Consider the following 18,128-nt stretch of genomic DNA (forward strand, 5'->3'; position numbering starts at 1 on the left):
CTTTTGTTTTTACAAAAGGACTTTATTCTCATAAAATGAGGATTCTCTCGAATAAATACATTTCTTCATGAAAGTTTTCTCGTTCCCGCGTTAGTACGGTTTGTGGGGGAAAAAAAGAAAATCTCTCTTGTTCTTGCATCATATTGTGACTTTATTCTCATAAAACAAATTCTCAGAAAAATATAAACATGTTCTCGCAAAAGTACGGCCTTTCTAGTAACATTGTGGATTTTCTAAAAAAAATTAAATAAATAAAAAATTAAGCTTTCTTGCCTCAGTGACTCTCATACAAGATCAACTTAATTCAAATTGTTCCTCTTATCATTCCAAAAAAAAATCGGCCACACTTAATGCTAAATGTCCTGTTCGGATTTCTGATCACAGCCATGTCCCGAACTCCTTAAGTTCCCCGCCGGCCTCCATTTTCTCCAGCTTTTTTGTCCGTTTTTCGTGCAAGGACAGAACTCCACCCCAGCTTGGCTTTTGTTTTTTCCCCCGCCCCTCAGCCTGACTATCACGGCTGTAATTACGCCTCGCCATGGCCTTTGTGTGCATCGGGACAAAAGGAAGGCCTGCGTGTTGGAAGTGCTGACTTTTTTTGGCTCGTCAACCCAATCATTTTCCAGTTTTTAGGATCAGCCACGTAACGTATCCTTTGCATGAAAGGACCGGTTTTGTTTCGCAAGTATTCATTTTAGGACCAATAAAGCCATATAGGAATCAAACATTCAGGCTGTTGAAATAGAAAATAGATGAAAGTATTGTGTGAGATGTTTGGCTTGGCTGCGCATCCTGAGCAGTCAATGTGTGGAACAAAACCACATAGAACGCAATAACAAGCAAGAAAGTGTGTCCCTGCATCAGACTTTGGCCATTGCCAGGCTAGATTTTGAACACTTGCTTGAAGTGACACCATTTTTTTTACTCCCTTACACCCAAATCACAGTTAAGGTTTACAACTGATTTCTCAAAACTTTTTTCATGCATTGCAACTTTGTTCTCAGATGCTCGTGACCTTCTTACCCCATAAAATCATCATATTCGGAAAAAACAGTTTTAGTCTTGTGAGATGATAACTTATTTTTGTGCTATTATAACTTTGTACTAGGAAAATGGCATTTTTTTTCTCCCCTTGCAACGTTGTGTTTTATCTTTTTAGAGTAAAATGCATTTCGTCAGCGTTCCAACTTTTGTGGATGGATTTTAGCTTTAACAACAACAATTTTCACAGTGTATTGGATTGAAAACACAAAAAAAAAAATGTGCGCTTCTCATTGGACAACTAACCGGAAGCTTTATTTGTGCCATCAGGGTTAAAATTCATAATTGTGCACAACAGAGATTTATTCATCTTGTTTTTCGAGTGGAGGTTATAAAAAAAGAAGAAAGCACATTTGTTGTTTTTTTTTCTTTCCTTTGAATGAAAATCAGTAGTCTTATGTTGAAGATTAAAAAGAGCCAAAACGGAAAGTCTGAAAATGGAGAGGTAGCTTGAGTTGCCGGCTTGTGTTTTCCTAATTGCAGTGCTGAGCCTGCGACTATTTCTGGGCAACCGTAAGTTGTGGGCCTCGCGCTCCTCGCTGGCTTTTGGGGTTTCGGAAATCCTTTGCTTGATGCTAATCGGGTCGCGGTGCGGCGACGGGGCAGCTCTTGGTGCGGTCCGGGCTGGCTCGTCTACTCCATGCTCGGGTACAATTAACGCTGGCAGGACGAGCACGAGATGCCGCTGTGAACGTCGCCATTTAGGCGGATTTTCTGCCTCTTTAGTCTGCGTGTTTGTGAATGGGTTAAGCGTCGCTGTTTTACTTCGCTTTTTGTGTAGACTTGTTGTGTAACAAACATGAAAAAGGATTTTTGTTGGTTTAGTCTGTGTGGGAATTTGCTCGCAGATTGCATTCTGGTTTGGAGAGTGTAACGTTAAGATCATTACACAGATGGGTCATTTCTTATTTGTATGTTTTGGGGGCTTAGGGTCTCGATAAAAAAGAGAAACTATTTGTCGAACAAATGTGGAGGCAAAAGTGAGGTTTTTTTTTTTGGTTTTCCATTTCATTGAACTAAAAAATGAACAGCATCGTTTTGACTGGACATTTTTGCACTCTGAGAGCAAAATGACTTTGTTGCGTCTCTTCTCTGTTTTGAACATTTTATTCGGTGTCATGTTTGTTCAGCTTGTGTAAGAATGAAATGTTACTCCTCAACTAAGCTATTTGGGCTGTTTTTTGCAGGCTTTTGTGACATTTCACACGTGTTCGTCTGGCAGTTGCCAAAAGTTCTTAACAGTGGGAATTTTTTTTTTTTTTACTTCTACCCCTGTGCATATTTTGCAGATCGTTTCCTGAAGTTATATTTTTCGGGACATTTTGCATTATTTCGGAATAAAGTATAATAATGATATTTTTTTCTTCCTACAGGCTTAGTTACCACGACATCAAGGAAGCTGGACAGGGAGCAGCAGGACGAGCACATTCTTGAGGTAAGGCATGATGGATTGTTTCATGTTGCTCAGGAAAACTGTTTTTAGGGGCCGGATTTTCACAAAAAAAAAATGTAGAGGAAACTACAGATCCAAAATGGACACTCCAAACCAAAATTGCAGACTTCCTGTCTTTCATGCTCTCAGGACTTTTTTTTCATGAGAGTAAATTTCTTCTTGCCATTTGCGGCCTGAATTAAAAAAAAACTAATCAGGGAGTTACGAATCCAAATTGGCACTTCAAATCAAAATGACAGACTTCCTGTTTGTTTTCTTGTTTTTTTTAAAGGGTTCTTGGGAATTGTTTTTTTTTTTTTGCAAGCAGGCTCTACTTGTCATGGACTTTGCTATTAAATCTCATGCTAAAAAAAGTGATTGTTCGCTACCATTCCAAGTGGCAAACTTCCAGTTTGTTTTATTGCTGGAATTCTTGAGATTTTTTGTTGGTCAACTCAGATGAGATATCGTTATTATATTTCCTGTTGCTCGATGAAACGGTCCTTTGGTGGCTGAATTTTAAAAATAATATGTAAAGTCCAAAATGGCAGACTTCCTGTTTGTTTTACAACATGGGTTTTTGAAACTTTTTTACGGGTTTACTCATGAGACACATGGCTATTAAAATACATGTTGCTGTGTAAAAATCCTGAGGGCGCTACTACTCTAAAATTGTCACTTTAAACTAAAATGTGCCTTTTCGGAAATGACTTCAACTTTTTTGGTGGGTTACTATGATAGACATGGGAGTAAAATTTAATATTTCGATGTGAAACTTTCTGCGTTGGCTGAATTTGAAAACAATATTGTGAGGCTGCTACTAAACCAAAATTGCAGACTTTTATTTGATAGCATGGATTATTGAGACTTTTTTGTGAGTCAAGTTCTGATAGACATATCTACCCAATGTAATGAAAGGTTCGAACTTGGAGTGCAGATTATTTTCTTTTTTGTGTCAAATTCTGGAGAGGCTCTTGCTATCCAACTCTTGTCCAGGTTATCATGCGTAAACATTTAGAATCATGTGCTTAACACGATAGAGCCTTTCTCTCATTTTAGGTTGGTGTCTTCTTCGGGTATAGCTGCAGGGCCATAAATCATATAAACCATTAAACTTGGTGTTTTTGGATGGAGATGTATCAGCAGTGGTTGCTTTTTCCACCAGGAAGCTGCCATCTATGTTTTATACTCCTTGCTTTTAATTGACCTCGACCGCGCCATCTTTCCTCGCCACACAAACCCAAGTTGATAATGGAGCCGTTTTAATTGCCTTTTTTTTTCTCCTCTTCTTCTTGTTGAGCTTTTAATTACAGTCGGGAGCTGTGGCGTTCAGCTGCTTGTACATCTGCTGCCTGAGCTGCGTTATTTCTCATCCTCAGATTGTGTTACATGTATCAATTATAACAGTAGAATGTAGTTCACTTGCAATTTCCCAGAGAGCGTTAAAAAAAGTGATAAAAAACAAAGTTACAAGAGGCCAAGTAGAATCCATAAAGTTGGATAGAGGGACTATGAATATACGGTACGTCACTAATAACGGTGAGTATGCATTTTAAAAACATTGACCTTATCTCCAGTGTAGTCTTAGTGGAAGTAATCAGTTCCAGGCTCAAACGGTGGCTACACCACGGCCGTATATATGGATAGACTACAAAAGGCCCCTGGCGGCTGAAGCCAGAGGGCAGCCATCTTACATTGCCACGGTTACTGACAACCCCTGTTGTTTTTGAGCTGAAAACACGTTACGCTAAGATCCCTGTATGCAGTAATGACACACCCCCAAAGAACGGATTTCACTGTTTCTATCAACCGTTCAAACTGTATTATCTCAGTACTGTGAATTGTGACTGACAGAGGTTAGGTTTACATTTCGCAGTGAATTTTGTCTGTGCGGGCTTTGCTTTTATTTCATTGTTGATGTTCTGACAACTCAATGCAGACAATCTTTGCGTAGCACTCGGAGTATTATATAGAGTTAAAAAATTATAGCTGTATTCTTACCGAAATGTGCGTGTAGCGCTCCTCCATCCTATAACCCTGTGCCATATACGGTGAAATTCTTGCCGTGAAGACAAGAAATAACGTTAAAACGACGCTCAGAAATCCATGTATACAAATTAGGCAAGATGAGACATTCCAAACCTAAGATGGCTGACGTCTCATCACTTCTCCTGATGGCAAGTACGCAGTATTGTTTGTCCATTCGTAGATACGTCTATGGGCTACACAGGCATTGCTTTTAGTCACGTTTTGATAAAACGCAGAAGTCAGCCTTTCTTCCTCCTCGCTACAAAAGTGTGGTGTTGAATTTACCCAGGCGTGATATTAGAAATTTTGAAAACTTTTGGAGCGCTCCAAACGTGTTGTGTCGTACCTATTCTAGCTTTTGCTCGTCTTGTTTATCACTGCTTGTGTATTTCCGATGGGTTGAGCATGCATAGAGTGTCGCGTGCAATGCGATCGATGTATTCATTCGCAAATATTCGGCTTAGAAAAGGAGCAACCCGGCCGGGCATGATATTCTGAATTTTCAAATCCCAAATAAGGTCATATTCGGGTTATTGCACATCTTTACATGGCTTTTAAAAACCAGAATACTGCCAATATTCAGGTTTTAAAAGGTTTATTGACTGCATGTAAACTCAGTCAATGAAACAGCCTACCTTTAAAAGTTAACACCAGTAATTCATCAAAGCAATAAAACAATCTACCTTTAATAGATTCACCATTGTGAAATGTACAAATAATAAAATATTCTTATTAACCACTATTAAAAATAAACAGTCAACCCAAAAGAAGTGAAACCAACATGAAAGCAATACAGTGGTCGACTTTTAAAAATGAACAAAGGTTAAAATAATCAGCGTAATACTCTGCAAAAACTGAAAAACACGGCGATGTAAATTGCGCCAATGCAAAAAAACAACATCAACACAACACTACCTTAAATAATTTAACCACTGTAAAAACCAAACAACAAATTAACAGAAAATATTTTTTTTAAATAATAACATAGACAGCATTAAAATAAAACGTAACCAAGGTAACCACTAGGAAATGTAAGTTAGCAATGTAAAAACTTAAAAACAGACCGCTACCTTAAAGTTAACCATTGAAAAAATGTTGAAACCGTTGAACAAGTTCACCAACGAAACAAAACGAGTAACCACTGTGAAAAAATACTAAGAATGCAGAAAGTTTACAGATATGTTAAATCCACTCATATGCATGGAAACAAAAGTTAACCCCTGGTCCTCATATGGGATAAAAATAAACATTCAAAATAGTCATGCATGTGGAAAGAGAAGAAAACCACAGTAAAATGAAAAATTTAACTTCTGTAACAGTGGATATTGTTATTCTCCTGAACAATGCTTCATTTGGAGCCTCCCAAAAAAAAAAGCCAAAAGCCAAAGACAAGGTCAAAAGTAAGGCTTAGATGCCCACTGAACTGAACTGCACTCTTGCAAAATTTAGTGCTACTTTAGAGGCTCATTTTCGCCGACAAATTTGGGTCGAATTCCACATTGAAGAGTTCAAAGAGATGAAAGGAACACACGCTTAGGTTCATGTGCTACCATGGCGACTTGAGGTGAGCACTTGGGCGCGCCTGTGTGTGTTGGAATTCGGAAGTCATTTTCTCACACTGCACTTTCACGACCCTTTAAAACCGTACACACACACACACGCACACACACGCACGGGCGCACACCATCGGGGGCAGGTAACTCCAGCCTAGGGGAGTGATGCTAGTGGGGGGGGGTGTCGCTAGCTTTTACGACGATCGAGGCGATTGGTGGCCCTTCGTGGGAGGGGGTGATCGTTTCGTGTGTCTGGGTATAAAAAGACAGAGAGCAGATAGGCCAGTCGGTCTGGATGGGTGAGGTTGGGGGGAGGGGGAGAAGCAAAGTGGAACATGCCGGGGCATGCTAAGGAATCAGGTCCCTGGACCGGGAAGAGTGGAAAGAACAAACAACAGAAGGGGGGAGGAAAATGAGAGGAGGAGGGTGGCTGAACATCTGCTGCCTTTAGCACAAAGTAGATCACTACCTGGGTGTTATCAGGCCATGCAAAACGCACACCCATACGTGATGCAATGACCTCATATGTATGTCTCAGACACACATGTGCAAAAGTTGCAAATAAAAAGTCAAGTAAAAAGCTTGCCATTGTTACTCGTAAAATGTAGTCTACTTAAATGAGGTTGGCCTCCGTGAAATGTAGGTTGAACTATAAGAATTTAAACCATTGTACAAACAATAAAACATTCTACTTTAAATGTAACTACCTTGGGTACTGAAAAAGGACAAAATCTTCCTTAAAAAAAAACATCATTGTAAAACAAAACAATGCACGATAAAAAAAATTCTTCCTATCATAAAAAAATGGGCTGTCACTTGTATCTACCTCCGGTACTCAAAGCAATTCACACTGTTCCCTCGCCTACCGACTGATGAGAAAGCAAGCCAATGGGGCTCCAGTATCTTGCGCAAGGAACCTTCAACATTGTCGCACGCTGGCTGGGGATTGAACCCGCAACCTCTGAATTGGGAGACAATCAAGTGAACCACTAAAAATTCTTAAACAGTACACCTTTTTTTAATCTCAATAACAGTAAAACGAATGAACTGGCCTACTTCTATAAAAATAAATAAATAAATAAAAACGTCTCCCTAAAAGAATTTAACCCCTATAAAAATGTAAAAACAATGAAACAGTCTACCCTAAGAAAAACCGTGTAAAAACAGTAAAGCAGTCCTTATCAGTCACACATATAAATAAAAAAGTTAACTACAAAATGTAAAAAAAAAAAAAAAAAAATGTTGACCTAACACAGTAAAATTACTGTCTACCTTAAAGAAGTGAAGTGACTATAAAAATACTAAAAATAAAACAATCATTATCAACCGCCTGTAAATGTTTTTTTTGTACTATTAAAAACACACTGTTATTATAGTTGCTTGCTAGCTTTCTAACCACGCAACATTATTGTGAAATTAGAACACTGTCATTTTCTGGCCGGAGGTTGTGAATGCATAGAGTCAATGAAACACATAACAATAATGAATTAACATCTTGTCTTCAACACTAATTTGCCACATGAGCCCAGGTTGATTCCCACCGTTATCAGTGAACGTGGTGTTGCACGCTAACAGCTAATAGAACTAGCAGGCCAATCCTTCTCGAGAGAGACGTTGGGCTTGTATCAATGGTGCCGTCTGCTGATGCTCCAAACAAATGCATTAACAGGCTAATTGAAATGACGCTAGCAAATGGTGTGTGGCCTGCAGATGCTTCTTAACGGCGGCGACATTTGTTGTGTCCTTGCGGCGACTCTTGCCAGCAGTTCTGTGACTGTGTGTTTAATTGTCCTAAGACTAACTTTCTTTCATTACCCGACTAAAATACTCGTTTATGACACATAAAGCTGCATCTGTTCTTTGTGTAAAAGTCGGGGTGTTCACCACTTTGGCAATTGTAACACACCCCAGAGCCAAAATATAACCAACCCTCTAATGAACCAGGAAGTAGCATGCTTCCAAGGGCCATACGGGAGAGAATTTCACAAACTTAGTATTTGTATTAACAGTAACAGTATTTGTGCTGGAAGAACCCATTCTTTTTTGTTGTGAATTAAACTATATATATATATATATATATATATATATATATATATATATATATATATATATACTTCCTGGTTTGTGATGTATGGCTAGAAGGCTCAGTATTAGGGCTTGTGTGAACTACAGCATTCCCCCCATTAAAAATATTAAAATGTGCAAAAAAAAAATAAATATATATAAAAAAATAATATATATATAAAAAAAAAAATATATATATATATATATATATATATATATATATATATATTTTTTTTTTTTTTTTTGAACATTTTAATATTTTTTTATGGGGTGAATGCTGTAGTTCACACAAGCCTTAATACTGAGCCTTCTAGCCATACGTCACAAACCAGGAAGTAACCAGCATTAAAATGATTACATTACTAATTTTTTCAAAACATTATAACAATTTGAAACAAATTAACCATTTATTTTTGCCAATGAGTCACTTTGGTGTAAATCGTAAACATCAACCAGGAAGTAGCCAGACACTTGAAGGCGTACATTACCAATTTTTGGGAAACATAAAATATTGACACGTGTTTATGACTTTTCTCCTTTGAACTACTAATGGTACAGTCGATACCAGAACTCATATTATTGAAAATGGAACCATCCATCCATATTCTTACATGGACCAGAAAGAAGCCAGCTCCCAAGAGCGGTACATTACTGATTCTTGAGAAACATTCATGAATCATTCATAGTAGGACTTAGATACCATGTGCCCCAGGAGCACGATTCCCGATGGTTCGAAATTTTCAGCATTGGCTCCCAAAACCATTTCAGTAATTCAAATTGGTGTAATATTCTGATTTACCCCCGCCCAGGTCACCATCACCGACCACGGCGTCCCAGCCAAATCCACCACGGTGCGCGTCATCGTGCGAGTGCTGGATGAGAACGACAATCGTCCGCTGTTCCTGGAGAAGATCTACAAGATCAAACTTCCCGAGCGTGAGCGGACCTCTGAGAAGGAGCGTCCAGGCGCCCGGAGGGACCCCGTGTACCGCGTGGTCGCCTCCGACCGCGACCACGGTGTCAACGCTGAGATCTCGTACAGCGTGGAGGAGGGCGACGAGCACGGGAAGTTCTTCATCGAACCCAAGACGGGAGCCGTGTCATCCAAGAAGTTCTCATCGGCGGGGGAGTACGACATTCTCACGGTGAGTTTTTGAAAGTTGGAGATAGGCGCCCTCGCCGTAAGAGTCTCTCAGGGAGGTACGGTACAACAAAGATTGTATTAGCTGCCAATTTCCTTCCAGCATGAGTCTCTGCACAAGACTAAAAATCAATATGATTATGTAGATCACTACCTGTGTGTCATCCATATATTATTAGTTGCAATATTGCACCTTAATGTTATATACAGAGCACTATTATGTATATCTTGATGTTGGTGTTTTTGATTGTTATAAAAGATAATAAATAAACTAAAGAAACTGCTTTTTAGAAACTAAAAGACAGTGCAATTTAAAGAAGATAACCACTGTAAAATGTTTTCAAGTTCACCGATGTAAAACAGTCTACATTAGGTTGACTGCCTATAAAACGTCGAAAAAAATGTTTGTCTGCGTCAAAATGAGAGATACGTATTTTCATAATCGATTAATCCTTTAGAGACCTCGTTAATTTTAAAATTGTCCAGATGCTTGCAGTGTCAGTCTTTCGCCAGTAAATATTCTCAGATTTCTGTAGTCCTCCATGAGAGCATGTTGATTAACTTGGTGTTCTTTTCAAAATAAGACAAGATTTACTTGCATCTGCTTTTACCTTGGAAAGCTATGATTAACACTTTTCCAATTTTCTGACATTTTGTGGGGAAAAAAACAAGAAATATTGTCCTGTTTTTGAATAAAGGGATGGGAATTAAAGTCTTTTTTTTTAAATATCCGATTTATAGATGAATCGACTAAATCGACAGATTACTGTAATCTGTTATGAAAAAAATTGTTTGCCACAGCCATAAAAAAACCTAAACACAAAAAAATCTACTGTACCTTGAAAAAACATCTCATGTAAAACTAATTAAAAAAGATAAATCAACCTTAGTTAACCACAGTAAAAATGTAAAAACAGGTCTAATATTAACCTTAAATTAAGCAAAAATTAAAGAATTAGTAAATGTAAAAAAATCTTGATTAAAAGTCTACCTTAAAATCGCCATTGTAAAGACTTACATTTTTTCAAGACCACTTGGGGGCAATCCCTACACTTCTCATGCAAAAAATATGCATCCAGTGCAGCCACACTCGACTGAGGAGTCGGCCTCCTCGCTGATGCTTTGGTGCTCTGAATTCTTCAAATTCTATCCATCCATCCATCCATTTTCTGTACTGCTTATCCTCCCTACCGTCGTGCGCTGGCCAACCTTGACATTTCACCAAGGCACAACAACGAGCCTATGTAATTGAAGAAGCGACTGGCAAGGTTTATGTGGAGGTTATCATGGTTTTTGCTCATACAGGCTTATGTTTGATCCAAAATATTATGCTGACCGTTTTTATATTTTCACATTAGTCGTTATGTGAATTTTGGTGGTAATCGGTCTCCGTTTCAGACAATAGAACTGACAAACCAAGAATTATTAGAATGATTGCCTCATTGCTGAAATGGAAAAAATTAACAAGCCGAGCTCCAAAAGGTGGCGTGCCAGTTCATCGTAAATTTCATCCCCAAAAAAGCCTGTAAATCACTACAGAATCTTTTAGGGGCGTGAATTTTCACACAAATTTAACATAACTATTATATTATGTGCCAATGTCCCTTTAAAAGACGTATTCTGCTATGAAACAACAAGAAATTAACCACTGCAAACCCTCCTCTGCTAGGAGGAAAATAATAATCAGCAAAAGCCAACGAGAACCTCTGAATTTTATTTAGGGTTAATCAGAGGTACTTTAAATGGTGGCAGCAGTGTGCATACGCTCCATTAACATGAGTTTGAATTTGATTGGGAAATTTGGAACACGTCCCAAGGTATAAGAGGGTGTGCACACTTGTGCAAGCACATACACGTTCAGATTTTTCAAATCCATTCGACAGGTTATTGCTCATTGTTGAAATGATTCATTTTGGTCTATTTTTTAACTTTTTTAGACTGTCTACAAGAGTCTACCATAAAGAAGTTAACCATAAAAATTGTTAGCGACAGTAAAAATGTAGAAAACAATGAAAGTTTAACTTTCAAAAGTAAAAAGTATGAAACAACAACAATAAAACAGTTGATCTTCAAGAAGCTCAGATTCTCGTTACCTGACTGTTTCAGATCAAAGCAGTGGACAATGGGCGCCCTCAAAAGTCGTCGACATGTCGCCTACACATTGAGTGGATCCCCAAACCGGAGGTACCGGAAGACGCCGCCCCGCTGGTCTTCGAGGAGTCGCCCTTCTCCTTCTCTGTGATGGAGAGCGACCCCGTGGCGCACATGGTGGGCGTCGTGGCCACCGAGTCGTCGGATGTTCCCGTTTGGTTCGAGATCACAGGTAGCCACCCCTCGAAATTACGTTTTTGTCATACTTTCCACCCAAAAAAGTAATTTGCGGATATTCAGTTTTGAGCAAAATATGTTGGTCCATTTTTGTGACCAGTCACCTCAGCGGATTGCAGCAAGGTGACTGGACAAGTCACAGAAAGGCATGGTTCTTGGATTTACAATTTTGTTTAAATTTTGCCATTGAAATCATTGTTGGAGAACAGAAAGTAATGTGAAAAGTACTGAAACATTGAACCACTGAATTCAATTCAACTTTAAAGGTTAAAATGCATTTTAGGTTTATGTCTTAAAGTGGCATGTGGGCTTAAAATATATATTTAAAAAAAAAAAATAGCAGATTTTGATGGTAACGCAAACTTCTTCCATTTTCTTACCTCTAAATCAAATTAAATTGAACTTTCTTGACACATTTTCTCCTCCCCTTGATTTCTTTCTTTCCTCTGTGGTCCGTTGTTACGCTTTCAAGGCGGCATAGAAGACACTGAGATGTTTTACGTCCTTCAGATGGCTTGCGACCACAACTGTACAGCAGAAGGTAGCTGCTGGCCAACACGGTGTAAAGTAGATGCTCAATGTCGTATCGTGCCTCATTTTTGCCCACCACCTTGATTTGATTTCAACGTCATTTGCCTTTGATGTTTATTTTGATGTTGTCACGATGCTCTTATCCCCTTTTTCTATCGTGTTGCGTGTTTTCTGTTGTCTTACCTTGGGCGTATTTACATGACAACAAATGACAAAAACACTGTAAGGTGCATGCCTGGCCTGTAGGTGGCAGTGTCACTTTGTAATATTCACATTCTCCCGTTTTTATGCATAGTTTGTCATTGTTTTTGGAACTAAATGAATTCAATATTTTGTCAGTATTGGCCAAAAGCTTAAATCGTTCTTTTTCAGAAAAGTGCGACATTAATAGTTTGGACGCATAAGGAGGTTTTGGCATTTCTTTATTGTACCTTTATTTATCCAGGTAAGAAATTTGATACCTCATTGTCACTTGCAATGCTGACCTGTTTAGCAAACAGCAAAGTAAAACAAAGCAAAATCAAAGCAAATGCAACTTATTATAATTACGATTTAGCAAGTCATGAGAGTGTGACTTTTGGATTTGAATGCAAGTTTATCTGAAATGAAGGCTAAACAAGGGCAATAGTCTGAATTACTATGCTATAAACATTTGATATTGTTTTTGCACAAAGTAATGAGTTTGACATAACGCTAGTTGTGACATCCGCTCTTCCTGAGCTGCACATTTCTGTTTCTTGTGGACACTGTGGTAGTTAAACTCAGTCAGTGCCATTGACGGATATATACGTCAAAAAGTACATTCATTTTACCTAGGCTGGCAGAGAATGAGTTAATGTTCTTTATCAAAAAATCTGAACTCTTGTACCCCATATTTTCCATTGTCAGTCTACCAAATGCCGTTGTCATGTAAACAAACGTCCAAAACAACATTTTTTTCTTTTTTAGTTTTTTATTATTGTTTTTTTTTTACCCATTTAAACATGTTTAAACACAACCTCCACCCCTTAGGATATCTTCCCTTCAGTGTTGTGTGCGTACAAGCTACACAACTTTCATTCCTACATCCACAAGTGTCATCACAAGATATTTGTTTGCCTTCTTTCTCACCGTGACCGGTGTGCCATGTCCAGGTGGAAACTACGACAGCCGCTTTGACGTGGGCAAAGCCAGCGGAACCCTTATTGTGGCGAGGCCGCTGGACGCCGAGCAAAAGTCCAACTACAACCTGACGGTGGAGGCCTCAGACGGGACCAGAACAGTTAGCACACAGGTAGCGCAACTTAGCGAAAGCACAGGAGTTGAAATGGATGTAAGATCGCTATTCATTCATCTATACGTGACTTGACCACCAACAGCCACATTCAGTCCTCTCGGGTAATTAGATTTGTCTAGCGCATAGGTAATTAGGTTTGTCTAGTTGATAGATGATAAAGTTTGCCTGCCTTGTAGTTAAGGTAGGATGAGGGTAGTGGTTAATCAGTTGTCTGTTGATTAGCACGCAAATCAATTCTGTAAAACGAGACAAATGGGTAATGAAGGCTGACATGTTTTAACTGAGCAAATTAACACACAGCGCCAATTAAAAAAAGTTAGTGATATGTTTTTTTTCCTGAAATTTGTGGAATAATGTAAATACAAATAATCTGTTCCCTTAAATGACCTTTTACGCATTTGTCGATAAATGTCTTGTTTGTTTTGGTTCTTTGACCAGCATTGCCATTTTTCTCTGAATTCTTGGTGTTGAAGTACCTTTTTACACCAATGTAATAATGATCTCGTAAGTGCAAAAATAAGCTAGGCAAAATAATGATTTTAAAAATCCCCAAATCTTGTATGACAGGTAAGATTCAAAACTGGAACAGACCATTTCTATTTCCATTATTTCCAGTAGGCAAAATTGCAATAATGAATACAAAGAAATGACTGCCTTTTATAACTGTAACTCTTATAATTTCCTTAGAACTTTCATTCTTACCACTTCTGGGAAGAATTAAAGGTAATTTATTTAAATGTGTTTATTTCAGAAATAAGGCGTTCCCTTCTTTTCAAGCGTATTTTACTCAACATAAAAATAGTTGAAAACAATTTTTCAAGCTTTGCTTCTTCGTATTTTCTGAAAGAAATTAATGCTTTCAACGTAGTTTTATTGAACATTTTTAACATGTAAATGAATATGCAAATGTTCATCTTGATGCTTGTAGCAAAGTGTCTGTGTTTTACTTGAGATGCTGTTCTCACGGTCACGCCTTGTCCGTGAGATTTTGGAGTGTAGCTACATGCTAGTTTTGTGAGGTCTTTCACACTCCGCCTTTACCGCCCTTTGTCCTCGGCTGCGAAAGAATCTATTTGTTGTCGCTGGTTATGAATGCGGCCTTTCATCATCACGCTTCTTCTGCTGCGACTGCTGCCTCGGTTGAAGCACAGCCGAGCCGCCCTCGCCCATCCGCAGCGCGTCCTTTCATTTAGTGCACCCCTTCTTTTTTTCTGGCTACTTTCTTAAATGGCCCAGCAACAGACCTCAACTTGTACTTCAATGACTCACAGTCAAAAGGGAACGTGAGCTTTAATTCTTGTCATTGCTTGGAAGAACACGAGGGTTGGTGAAATTTGGCCATTTTATCATTTGGTAGGAGGAATAATGGCAATTAAATTAAATAGGAAATTAGCTATTTTTTTCCATCATTTACTGAACACAAAGTTCTAAAGCGATAAAAACAATGAGCTTTAATTGTGGTACTTTTAAACTGTGTCAGTTTTAAAACAATTTATTTGATCAATTTCAGCTAAGTTGGTGAACTGTGTACATTTCTAAATGATCTATCAACTAAAAAAAGTTAATAAAAATGACACGCTTGAATCAGTATATTTTTAAATTATGTCTTTTGCTTTAATTTAGGTAATTTCTATGTAGAATTTTAAGGTAAATTTTGTGACATTTTTCCCATTCAAGTGTCATTTGTGTCATCAAGAATCATAAGTAGAAAAAAAGCAAATAATATGTTAGACGTTTAAACACCATCTTTGAAAAATTAAAGGTAAAATACTGAAATTGGTCAATTTTTTCAGAGAATTATCATTTTCTTAGCAGTTGAAGGAATTGACTGCAGCTTACCATTTCCTTTCAGATTTAAAGGTACAGTCATTGCATTACCAAAACAGAATCAGCGGACACAGCAAAATCATGAATTGTCGATGTAAACATCTCTGGGGACAAGTTTTGCTTGCCTTTTGGTCTTTCTGAGTTTGTCTACAAATTAGATGGGGTGAGTGGATCACACCTATTGCAAAGGCGACTTTGTGAAAGCTCTGCTCCAGTATCTCATCCTCAATCAGAGTCATGTGGAATCTTCACGAGACACGCTGGCCTATTTTCACTCTTTATTTTTTTGACAAATATGCTTTCACGCATACCAAGATCTCTTGGTTTTATAACAGGAAGAGAGGATGTAGTGTATGTAGTATGGTGGTAATCCTGTTTTGGGAACATGTGTGCGTGCCTGCTGCCAGTGCCCACAACCTGCCACCTGGCAGGGGGGCTCTGTCCTTCCAAAGCCGGGCCCAGTTGGGGAGGCGACCAGCACAAAAAACCTCCCCCGCCCCCGCCCTGCCCCGTTCTAATACTCCACTTCATCACATTGAATCCGTCTTCCTTCCTAAGCCTCCTTTGCCATGTTTCAAGTTGTAATGACTGAGCGTTGAGCAAATGCTAACAGTTGATATGCTAACATATGGCAAGGATCGTACCAAGCGTACAAAAATTGCTAACGTGCTGCCCTGTATTTCTATTGAGAAGATTTTGTCTGTAAAATATCTTATTTGAAAAAATTCCCACTTACAAATAATTGCTAATAGTTGGTGTGATTTCAAAATGTGTTACTATTACAGAATGCTAACAAGCTGGCTCATTCTACAAGATCTAATGCCTCAATGGACATGCTAAGTGCTAATTTTTGATACACACGACATACTGCGAGGATAGTAACCTGAGTACCTGAGTAAGTGCTTAGCAAGGCTATTTTAGTCAACAAAATAAACATCCTAAAATTATTTAAAAAAAACAAAAACTTAAACTACATTTTACAGTATTTTTTTTTAAAACAAACACGTCAAAATGAAACGAAATAAAAACTCATGGACGGGAGTACTGAAAGCTCTAAGGCAGTTCAAAAAGGATTTTATTCTGCTACATGGCCGAAGTGCTTTCGAACATGTGAAAAATAACAGAACCCTGACATGCCAACATATTTCCCATTACTGGCTATTGCTGCAGTGTTGTTCTTTTCAGACATTTTGTTTTTGCACCTTTCATGCACAAGCATGTGTTTTCTAAATTGGACCTTTTTTTTCGGCTCCATCGCTGTCATTGCACCCTCACAGCTTCTTCTCTCCCCCACACCCATCCTTCAATGTAGCTCCATCTGTCATATGTACACACACAGTCACAGTCATGCCTCTGCGCAGCGTTCCCCGGAGGAGACTACACAGCCACACACTCGCACACACGTACACATACACACACACACTCAAAAGCTGAGCATTCCCGTTGTTGTTCGTGATGTAGTCGTTTTGTGATCACTTGTGGAGTCCTCTTGTCGATGATGTCTTGTTTGCAGTGAGTGAATTGATGATTCCATACGGTAACATATTCCAACAATTGGGTCACTTGAAGCAGGTCCATGTGTGTGTGTTGTTTTTGTGTGTGTTGTGAGACATCAGGGATCTGCTGCTTTATCATGTCTGGCATGACATGAGAAGACATGCCTGGAATGGCTGCTCAAGGGCGCTACCATGCAGCAGAGGCCCCATTCCTGAGTGCCTCATTTGGGCAAGAGAGTGTAATGTAATGTAAAAGGCCCGCCGTCCAGAGGTTTGCTCAGTTTCAGCCCCGAGGCCAGTTTTACTAAACAGCACGACATTTGGTGGGCCATGAGTAGACACTCGAAAGAAAAAAACAAAATACAGTCTGCCATATATATATATGAATAAAAGTGAGACGTTTTGTTTTAAAGGGCCCGGTTGTGTCTTTTGATTAAAATGTGGCCCCTGAAGGGAGTTTCAGTTCAGGACTTGAATTTTGTAGGTGAGACCCACAAAAAAAAGAAAATCTTAAGAAGCCATGCCTGAAAAGAAGCAAGAAGTCTTCCATCTTGGTTGGAGGTTGTCACGTTGACTCTGTAGCACCATTCTTGAGCTTTTATAATAATTCAGCCTCCAAAGCCAGATTCCCTCAGTAACATAACATATGGTAGACATTTCTAATATGAATAGACACGCAAAAACATCTCATGAATATCTAAAAACATGCAGGAATTTTGCTTTTGATCCAATGTTACTTGTTGGTTTGCTAGATCTATTTCAGTTTTAAATATTATCTATCTCTCAAATCAAGATTTACTCAGCAACATGAAATTTGCCGTGGATATCTATGAGGAGTAGACACACAAAATAATCTCAGGATTCCATGCCTGAAAAGGCACCGGAATGGATGTTTCCATTTAAGAGAGTACTTGGAAGAATTTAACTCTTTATTCAATTTTGTCTTATTGGACTTGAATTTGGACCACATATACAAGACAGATGGGCAACATAGAATTCTGAGGAACTTTTTCTTTTATTTTGTGTTGGCAGAACATGGCAGCAAAGTTAGATCACTTGCCAGCTTTAACATTTTGTGGCATTTTGTGATTATCAGTAGCTGCTCTAGACACTCTCCACCATCATGCCTCCGCAGCATTAACAGCATCCCAGCGTGCTGTCGCTCCTCTCAGGCTGTGTCTATTTGTGTGTTGTAGTACTCAGCAAACAGTACCACAACCAATTGTGGGATGCTTTAGAGTAGACCTGCACAGCTTTGTCTTTTTTTTTTCACCTCCTTAAGGCATATCACCCCCTGGTGTCTGGTATGCAGGTGTCTAATCAGGCATGATCCTTTTGTTCCCCATGTTTGGCAACGCTTGAAGCCCCCTCGCCGCTCGCTGGGAAGCGGAGATGGAATTCCAGCGGCTCT

General features: G+C 38.8%; 1 protein-coding gene across 9 annotated transcripts in view; it reads left to right on the forward strand.

Moving 5' to 3' along the window:
• Positions 1-18,128, forward strand: part of fat1a (FAT atypical cadherin 1a) — an 81,882-nt gene that overhangs the window by 30,152 nt on the left and 33,602 nt on the right. For 8 of the 9 annotated variants that reach the window (XR_015844603.1, XR_015844605.1, XR_015844604.1 and 5 more), the window contains exons 4-8: positions 2,415-2,476; positions 8,928-9,263; positions 11,366-11,582; positions 12,060-12,128; positions 13,252-13,391. Coding sequence is in view for 5 of the 9 variants with exons in the window: in XM_088302057.1 (XP_088158183.1) it covers positions 2,415-2,476; positions 8,928-9,263; positions 11,366-11,582; positions 12,060-12,128; positions 13,252-13,391 (824 nt within the window). In the remaining 4 variants the exon portion in view is untranslated. The remainder of the gene's footprint in view (positions 1-2,414; positions 2,477-8,927; positions 9,264-11,365; positions 11,583-12,059; positions 12,129-13,251; positions 13,392-18,128) is intronic. The other variant, XM_088302060.1, reaches the window with a different exon arrangement.

Source organism: Idiotropiscis lumnitzeri, chromosome 8 (assembly GCF_059441095.1).
Source record: "Idiotropiscis lumnitzeri isolate Australia: NSW breed Sydney's pygmy pipehorse chromosome 8, RoL_Ilum_1.0, whole genome shotgun sequence".
Classification (NCBI taxonomy): domain Eukaryota; kingdom Metazoa; phylum Chordata; class Actinopteri; order Syngnathiformes; family Syngnathidae; genus Idiotropiscis; species Idiotropiscis lumnitzeri.